Raw genomic sequence first — 9865 nt, 5'->3', positions numbered from 1 at the left:
CAAAATGGATGGCGAACCAGGAAAGTCTGTAGCTCAGGGGTCCAGCATCTGCCTTGAATGCAGAAGGTCCCAAGTTCAGCCTCGGCATCTCCAGGTAAAGCTAGAGAAAGCCCCTGCCTGAAACCCCGGAGAGCTGCTGCCAGTCAGTGTAGACAATATTGAGCTAGATGGACCAATGGTCTGACTCAGTAGAAGATGGTTTCCAATGTTCCTATATGTATTCCACCTATGTTTCTCTTCCTGTATCCCCGAAGCAAATCACAGTCTGACCTGATAAAAGGCAGCTTCCTATTTGCCTATTTGTTGGCAGTGGCTCTTCAGGGTGTTTTTAAAGCAGAGATCCTTCCCATTGCTTGCCACCTGATCCTTCTTACCTGGAGATGCCAGGAACTGAACCTGGCACTTTATTCATGAAAAGCATGTGGCCTACCACTGAGCTATGGTCCTTTCCCAGATTTCCTTTGTTAGATCCTGTATAAACTATTGCTTCCAAATCTCTCCAGTCATTGGATCGGTGTCCCTCCCCGCAATCCATCCAAAAAAGAAAGGTGTGTATGTGCACAGTGTTGATTCATTCCTTTTCTTTCAAGTATCTCTGTGTGTGACATTCCTATTGGCTTCTCTTTTTGAGTTGACAACTTTAAAACCGCACCGATGCACTGTTTGATGTTGGCAGAGGAAGCAATTGGGAGGAGCCTTTCCTTTTGAAGTTTATTTATTTATTATTTGATTTATATCCTGCCCTTCCTCCTAGCAGGAGCCCAGGGCGGCAATAGTTGGGAATAAAAGTAGCGGGGTGGGGTGGGGGTTCAGCCCCACCTCAACCAGCAAATGAGGAGCATTACATGCAGCGATCAAAGCAAGAAGGTTAAAATGTATCTCTGAGAACATTTGGGAATTTTGGCCAGCCTACAGACGAGTTGAGCGTTAGTCTGCTTTGAAATGGAAGAGCACGTGGGTTGATACTGGCTACTAAGAAAAGGACATAGAAGGCTATGCAGAGTTTAAGGTTAACTCCAGAAAAACACAATGCTAAGTAGCAAACTGTCCCCCCCAAATGTACAACTTAAATCAGTGGCATCTACTTTTATACACAATGCCAGAGGCAGATATTAAGAGCATCTGTGTTTCCAGTGTTTTAACCTTAAGGCCCCAGATGTGGTTGGACTACAACTCCCATCATCGTTGGCTAAGCCGCCAGGATGATGGGAGTAGTAGTGCAGTAACATCTGGGGGGGCAAGGTTGAAGACTGTCAAATGGATGATTACTTATAAGTAGCAGGAAAACTGGTTTGGGTTGGTGCTCTTGGAAGGTCCTGTTTCTCTCTCCCCCCCCCACGTCATCACAGATGTCTGGAAATGACTCACTATTCAGGGGGTGCGGTAAACAACAATGAAAAAGAAATATAAAGAGAGAAATAAATGGCGGTAGATAAAACCCTCTAAGTACGCCAAGTCAACATTCTGTGGCCTCTGACTGTGCTCAGACCTCATTGGTCTGTTCCTCCTCCCTTTTAGGGTTTCCCCCTCCCTCTGGAGTTTTTGTATTTCTGCAAACCTGCCGCTACCTTCTTCCTGGGCTTGGGTAGTACCATTTTGGCTACTTCACCAATGGCGCTAACAGTCTGAACATTGGAAATGGAAGCGGGTGACGATGACTGAATAAGCAAACAAATGCTATTTAACAAACGGCCAATGGAATGCAAAAAGAAGGGTTTAATCAAATTTAATAACAAAATGGACAATGTTTTCTTGCAGGACCCTAGGAGGCCGCTGCAGGCATCTCAGCTTGGCTAGGTGTGTGGGAAGCACCTGGAGGGGGTGGAGGTAAGCCATGGGCAGAGGAAAGGCTTAGCATATTTATCTTTATTTGTTACAGGTGGGCCCCGCTTGTACAGCAGGTTCCGTTCTGGACTGCCGCCGTAAAGCGGAACCCATTGAGTATAATGGGGCGCGTTGCGTGAAAATGCCGCCAAAATGCTGCAAAATGCTGCAAAAGCGCAAAAACGGCTTTACAACGGGGAATTTCCCCTAATTGAAAGCCGCTGCATTAGCGGAAAGCCGGAATGTGAAGCACCGGTAAGTGGGGCCCTACTGTATTCCATTTATATCCCACCTTTCCTCCAAAAATCTCAAGGTGGTGTACATGGTTCTCCCACTCCCCATTTTATCCTCACAACAACCCTGTGAGGTAGGTTAGGCTGAGAGATGGTGACTGACCCAAGGTCACCCAGTGCGCTTTCTGGCTGAGTGGGAATTTGAACTCTGGTCTCCCAGGCCCTACTCCGGCACTCTAACCACACTGGCTCTCAAAAGATCATAGCAAGCTGCCTTATACTCAGATTATTGATCCATGTAGCTCAGTGCTGTTGACACTGATGGGCAGGTCACCCAAAGCCTGCTGATACTCCACTCTAGGTAGAGAGAAGAATGCCCCACATTTAAGTGATTGTGAGCTAAACGTCCTCTCTTGGAGCAGAATAATCTGGGAAAACTCACCTCTGCATATTGTCCTCTTGGGCACTAGAGGGCACCTATACACCATCCGTTGCCGCATGGGTGAAATAGGACAGATGAGAGTTGCAGCATTATCCAGCTGGTTTCTGGTTTGTCTTTCTACAATTAACAACCAGGTGGTCTTATCCTATGTTACCTTGTGGCTCAAAGGAACATCCATAAAATACTGCAGAAGCTTTGAGGTGCCTTTGTCTCAGTTCCAGATATAGGGAAAGGCCCAGTAGTGAAGGATCTGCTTTCAGTGCCAAAGTTCCCAGGTTCAATCCCTGGCATCTCCAGGTAAAGCTGGGGATGTCCTCTGCCTGAAACTCTGTAGAGTTGCTGCTAGTCAGTGTAGACAATATTGAGCTAGATGGACCAATAGTTTGACTCAGTATAAGGCAGCATCCTATATTCCTGTATGTATAGATGCAAATTTAGAAATAATAGTATATTTTAAATAGGAATACAATACATTTCACTATAGTGGGGAAGATGGCGACCAGGGAACCTGTATGCTGCTCAGTTGGCTGTCAACAGCTAACAGCTGATGGGCAGCTTCAAGGCCCCTGTAGATCTCACTTCTTAGAAGGAATGGAAGGATCTGACAACTTCACTTCTTCACAATTCTGCAACATTTTTTTCTAAAAAAATCCTCGTGAAAATTTATTAGCATTTTAGTGTGATTTCTCCTAATCACATTTTTGCATGCCATTTTGACTAATGCCCACATTTTTGCAAGCAACTTTCCCTAATATAATGCAATTTTTAATGTTATTTTCACTAATATATACATTTTTATGCACATTTTCACCATACGCAGACAAACACAAAAAAACCCCACACACATTGGTTGGTTGGTTGGGGAAGTGAGTCGCAAAATTTGGATGAATGTCAATTCTCGTATCATTTCGGAAAGTGTGAATTTGATAAATTTGGCTTGAAATGCCAACTGACTCAAATTTCTCGCCCTTCCCTATTTCACTACCAGGCAAGATGCCTCTGAATACTATTTGCTGGGAATTTCAAGTGCACTGCAAAACTTGAGAAATTTGAACTATGGCTATTTTTTGCATATTGTTTCAGAAAGTACGGATTACGTGGGTTTGCTCATAAGTGTGAACTGAATCGAGCTTCTTCTCCCATCTCCGGATGCTGCCACTTTGAATGATCAACTCCTTGTGAGTGCACAATGGATGTTGTGTGACATAACATGCAGTTTGGCCCTTAGCAAAGTGGTTTGCCATAAAAAGAGCTGCTTTGCTGTCTTAGATGGGGAAAAAAAGGGTTCTTCTGTCTTCTGTACAAGAGGGGGAAAGTCCTGTTACTTTAAGGGAGTTGCTTATATGAACAAGGAATGCCTACTGGGGAAACGTACACAGCTAGAAAAATGAAAAATGGGTTGGTTACCTTTCCACTTTGGGGCAGATGAGTTTCCTTTCCCTGTTGTGTTACAGCTCCGTGGAAGGAGAGGAGCTTTTTTTTTTTTTTGCTGTAAGAATGATAAAGTTTAGCTTTTGAGAGACAATGTCATCGATCTTTCTTACCAAATTTCATGGGGATCCATCTTTTGCACTGTCAGGTTTTCTCTTCATTTCTGTTTTATTTCTTCTGAGTATAGAACTGACATTGAAGCATCCTTGAAAACTTGCTAAAGTGTAACCGGTGTGATTTCTCCCCCATCAAAAATCCGCTGCGTCTGCGTTAAATGTTCATTTGGCTGGAAGACCTGAATAATTCAGCGACAGAAAAGGTTAGGAAAAGGCCTCCTTCCCCACAAGATTGTTTTTTGCATTGAGGACCTTTTTGAGGAGAGCACCTAAGCTACTCGCAGGGTGAACTGCATTTATTTATTATCGGATTTCTCACCTGCCCTTCACTATAAGATCCCAGGGTGGGTTACAGCAATATAGTCATGCCGTTTAAAATCAGAGGAAAGAATTTAAATAGGAAACTTATTTTAAATCAATTTTAAAAATAAACCAATACAGTTAAGATTAGAAAATGTATGGTCTTTTTTATGTCTTTTGATGATATATACGATATATTTAACAAATTGTATTACAATGGTATTATGTAAGTGCATAGATGTTGACATTGTATATTGCAGGTAATTTTCAATTTAATAATGGGCAGGAAAAAATACATCTCAGCTGTCAAAGGCCAGGCTAAAGAGGTAGATCTTCAGCATCCAATGAAAACTGTTGTCAGGGGTCTGTTGACATCAGGAAATGGCGTTTTAGACCCTTCGGAGGCCCACTGTGAATTGTTTGCAAGGCACTTTGAGGGTAAAGTTGCTTGCCTCCATAGCAGTCTTGATGCCCCATCCACATCTACTGTAGTCCCCAGTGAGGTGTCCAGTGCAACGTCTGCTGCAACTTCTTGGGAACGGTTTAAGTTGATGCAGCCTGATGACGTAGACAAGGTGCTTGCGATGATGCGGCCAGCAATGGGTCCTTTTGACCCTTGCCCTTCTTGGTTTATTAAAGCTTGCCAAGGGGGTTTGACCGAGTGGATCCAGGGTGTGGTGAACGCATCATTGCGGGAGGGAGTGGTTCCAGCTGCCTTGAAAGAGGCAGTGATCCGACCGCTCCTGAAAAAGCCAACCCTGGACCCATTGGTTTGTGACAACTACCGACCAGTTTTAGGGAAGGTGATTGAGAGGGTTGTGGCGCAGCAGTTGCAAGTACTCTTGGATGAAACAGATTATCTTGACCCATCCCAGTCTAGGTTCAGGCCTGGTTATGGGCCTGAATCGGCCTTGGTGGACATCTAGCATGTCAGGAGATAGTTAGATTAGAATCCTGACTTGCTAGCTTTCTATATTTGTGGAATTCTTTTGTACAGAGAAACATCCACTCAGCAGCACCTGGTGCTGTTTCTTTCTTCCAAGCAGACATATCTGATGATGAGAAGGTGTTTGCTATCCCTCCTGTTTTTTCTCCTGCCATCTGCAAATTTGCTAAGCAAAAACTGCCTGCTCCTTCAGCGGAGTAATCTGTAAGAAAACTGATGACAGCACCAGATTTAGTATTAAGCTGCTGGATTAGTCAGACAAGCCTTCCCCATAACACAGCTCCTTCTCTTTTGCTGTTGAAGGGATTACCCTTGTGTTTCCTTGTGCAGAGAGCTTGCTGGATCTCTTTAGTTTGTGTGCAAGACCTTTTCTTCTTTTTTTAAAAAAAATTCCAGCTGTCAAACCTGGCAGACAAACACAAAATCATAGCAGGGTGCATGACATATGGCTCATAAATAGTGATGGATGGTAGCTTGCAAAGTATTCATCCCTCGAAGGATGTTATCAGATGTGGCCTAAGCAGTTCACGCTACGAGAGTTTGCTCCTTGCCGCTCTTATTTTGGTCTTCTGCTTGCTGAGTTATGCAAAAGGGTATTGACTGCGATTTGCTTAGCATCCTTCAATTTTTGTCTCACATTGTCAAAAAAGCATTTGTGTGTAACAGGTCCCAGAGTCACAGACCTCCTTCCCAACCAGTAAAATGAAGGCCAAATACACTCCATATGCAGAGGAGGGGGAAAGTGGGGGAGTTCAGCTCCAGGACTTTGTTCAGAACAAGATCACTGACATCATCTGCTGGAGCCTCAGGGTAATTGGCAAATGTTTTGGCAAATGAAAAAGGTGATAATGAGGCTTTCGATATTTTTTGAGGGGGGGAGAGAGAGAGATTAGAATGAAGAAATTAAGAAAACGAGGACAATAATCAAACAGAGGATGGATACTTCTTTCCTTTTCTTTGATGGGGTTGTGATGTTCCTATATATTAGTGTATATATGGTAAGTGCTGGTTGTTTAGAGTATACATGGTAAGTAGTGAAAGAGGAGGGGGAGTGAATGGGCAATAGAATGCTTGATGATTGGCTGAATGTTTAAAATGGCTGACAGTATAAATGAAAGGATGACAGGTAAATCTGGGTGAATGTGAGGTGGTGAATTGTGGAATCTGGGGGGAGAAGAGAAAGAGTGGATTGCTTGGTGGGGTTTAGAGAGTTGTTTACCAGGAGGGAGGTGGAGTTCGGATTAGTATTGAGTAAAACCATATGCTTATGTGCCTTAAGAAGAAATCTTGTTAATCTTGTTAGCTTTGTTATATTTAATAAATACTTAATCTGGTTTACCAAAGGCCTGATCCTTGGCTGGGGTTTCACAGACCAGAAGGGAGGGTAAGGTAATGACCAAGGCTGAAGGCGAACTATAACAAATGGTGGCAGCGGTGAAGAGAATAACAATACCAGTATTCAGAGTCTCTGGGAATACTAGTATTGGGACGTTACTGGTGGTTGCCTAGCAGGGGGATCTGTTGAGATCTGTGCTAGAGCGGGGAGAGAAATCATAAGAGAGAGCGGTCCGGACTGGTGGAGTCCCTGGTGGTGCCTAGAGACAGGCAGTAACCACGAGCAGGTAGGAACCTGACAGGGAGAGCCAGGGAAGGACGCATCACATGTGGTGTCAGTAGCGGTGGGATACGAACAACAGAGAATCCAGATACGAACCAAAGAGTCCCAAAGACACGTGGTGACAAAGGAGATTACGTCACAGGTGTTGGCTGTAGCAGTGAGATACGAATACTAGACAATCCCTAATAGTTGTGTGGCAAACAGAAATAACAAAACAAGATTTCTTGTGAGAGTGACTGGCAAAGAGTGTGTGGCAAAGAGTGAGTGAACTCAAACACCATGGCTGAATACATAAAAATGAAAAGAGAGGAGCTGGTGGAGAAGTGCATAACATTCAATTTACCTCATGAGGGTAAAGGGGTAGATGAATTGAGGGTAGCACTTATAGGATTTGCAACTGCCCAGCAAAAACAACCTGTCAGAGAAGAGACCCCAGAAGGATATTTAAGCAATCCCGCTTATATAGAGTACTTGAGAGAGAAGTTGAGGATGGAAGGTGCAGAGAAGAAAAAACAGAGAGAGTTGGAAGCTGAGAGATTGAGGATGGAGGCTGAGGAAAAAGACAAGCAGAGAGAGTTGGAAGCTGAGAGATTGAGGATGGAGGCTGAGGAAAAAGATAAACAGTGGGAGTTGGAAGCTGAGAGATTGAGGATGGAAGGTGCAGAGAAGGAAAAACAGAGGGAGTTGGAAATTGAGAGAATGAGATTGGGGTTTGAGGAGAGGGAGAAGCAACGAGCATTGGATGCTGAATTACAAGTAGAAAAGTTAAAATTTGATAGAGAGAAATTTCACTCTGAGGAGACAAGGAAAGAGAGAGATGGAGCAAAAATAAAAATTACTCCAAAGGACTTTGCTGTCTATGAGCCTGGTCAAGATCCTCAAATTTACCTCAGCACCTTTGAACAAGCAGCTCAGTTGTGGGGGCTACCTGAAGATAAATACATGCAGTATTTATCAAACCTGATTAAAGGGGAATTGGCTGAGGTATACCAATATTTCCCCTCAGACAAGCCCGTCACCTATGCTGAATTCAAAGAAGCAGTGTTTAAAAGATTCAGACTGGGGCCTGATTATTTTAGAAAGCTTTTCAGAAACTGCCAGTACAGACAGGGAGGTCTTTTGTGGAACTGGGAGCAAAATTGATGGATATATTTGGAAAGTGGATGAGTAGTGCCAAAGCTCAGTCTGTGGAGGAGGTGAAAAACCTCATGATATTGGATCAATTATACCATCAGTTACCACCAGAAATAAGGCTCCTGGTCAAAGACCGTTCCCCTACATCGGTGCAGGAGGCCGCAGAGCTGGCGGATCACTTCGCCTCCAATAGAACTGGCTGGGTGGGAAAAACATCAAGAGAGTTTAAACCCAGACCATATAGTGCTGGCAGAAGGGATGTGGTACCACAGCGAGTGAGTCCTCCATTAAAATCTGAAGGGCACAGGACACCCCAGAGTGGATCTGTGTACCCTAAAAGTGAGGAGAAATTATGCTACAAATGTGGTAGACCGGGGCACCTACGTTTTCAATGTGAGGTTGCCAACCCCATTAGTAATCCTGCTCAGACAAGGGCAGTGAAAACAGAGCCCAAGGCTTTAGAAGCAGCGAAAAAGGTTCAGTTCTGCCAGATAAACTGGACAGAAGTAACAGACCTTGATTCAAGTCTGAGAGAGGAAGTGAGTGTACAAGGGGCAACTTATTGGGCATTGCTTGACACTGGTGCCGCTCAGACGTTACTGAGGCCAGATTTAATAAAATCTGAAGAAATATTACCTCAGGAAACTGTGACTATCCAAGGAGTGAGGGGTCAACCAGAAAGTTTGCCTGTGGCCCTGGTGGAAATGACTTGGAGAGGCCGAGAGGGCCGATATAAAGTAGGCATTAATGCCCAGCAACAAGAACCAGTAATACTGGGAAGGGATGTAATGGGCGCCCAAGGAAAGATCTATGTAGTGACCAGACAGCAACTTGGCAGAGAAAAAGAAGCCATATTAAGGGGGGCTGAAACAAACAGGGTGGAATCTGTTAACCAGCCTCAGGTCACCATAGCAACCACTAGCAGGCCTGCTGAAGGAGACAAACTGTATCAAGTGGTCTCTGGGGAAGAAGCAGAGCAATTCAGGGAAGAGCTGCATAAAAATATCAGTTTGAAGCAGGTAAAGGAACAAGCTCTGACCCAACAGATTCCTTACACTGACAAACTGAGGAATCAAGTTGTGTGTGAGAATGGGATTTTATATAGACTGTGGATGCCTGCTGAAAGAAAGGATGAATGTGAACCAGTGAAGCAAATGATGGAAGTGGTGAAAGAGAATTTGAGTCAAGCTCAGCAGAAGCAAAGTTACTGGTATGACAGAACAGCCAGAGAACGTGTGTATAATGTGGGAGATATGGTTATGGCGTTCATACCCAGGAAACATGACAAATTACAGGCTAACTGGGAAGGACCATATACCATCAGAGAAAGGCTTGACACAGTGACATATGTAATCACCACAGACCAATTAAACAAAAGCAAAGTGGTTCATGTAAATATGTTAAAGCCTTACCATACCAGGGATGCACAGGTGTTGCAAGTTACCTTATTCCCTGAGGGAAGTGGGCCTGAACTTCCAGATTTGGTACAGGAAAGCAAAGACAAAGGAGGGGTAGATCAAGTGGAATGGTCAGAGGAGGTGAAGGAGGAAGTAAAAGAAGAGATTCTGAGAGTTTTGAAAACCTATAGGAATCTCTTTAGCAACAAACCTGGCCGAACCAGTATAGTTATACATTCCATTGATACTGGAGATCATGCCCCAATCAGATCTGTTCCGTACCGTGCGAATGGGAAAGTTTTGAATGAGATCAAAAAGGAGGTGGAAGATATGCTGGAATTAGGAGTGATCAGGGAATCCATCAGTCCCTGGGCCTCAAGTATTGTCCTGGTTCCGAAAAAAGATGGAACGACAAGGTTTTGCA

General features: G+C 44.1%; 1 protein-coding gene across 4 annotated transcripts in view; it reads left to right on the top strand.

Moving 5' to 3' along the window:
• Positions 1-9865, top strand: part of SEC22C (SEC22 homolog C, vesicle trafficking protein) — a 47788-nt gene that overhangs the window by 20596 nt on the left and 17327 nt on the right. For 2 of the 4 annotated variants that reach the window (XR_009758102.1, XR_009758101.1), the window contains exons 7-8: positions 1880-2079; positions 3583-3677. Coding sequence is in view for 2 of the 4 variants with exons in the window: in XM_061586381.1 (XP_061442365.1) it covers positions 1880-2035 (156 nt within the window). In the remaining 2 variants the exon portion in view is untranslated. Of the gene's footprint in view, positions 1-1879; positions 2080-3582; positions 6438-9865 lie in introns of those variants that run through there. The other 2 variants (XM_061586381.1, XM_061586383.1) reach the window with 2 other exon arrangements.

Source organism: Rhineura floridana, chromosome 10 (assembly GCF_030035675.1).
Source record: "Rhineura floridana isolate rRhiFlo1 chromosome 10, rRhiFlo1.hap2, whole genome shotgun sequence".
NCBI classification, from domain to species: domain Eukaryota; kingdom Metazoa; phylum Chordata; class Lepidosauria; order Squamata; family Rhineuridae; genus Rhineura; species Rhineura floridana.
The sequence above is the reverse complement of the archived record's forward strand: the minus strand, read 5'-3'. Positions and strand labels throughout refer to the sequence as shown.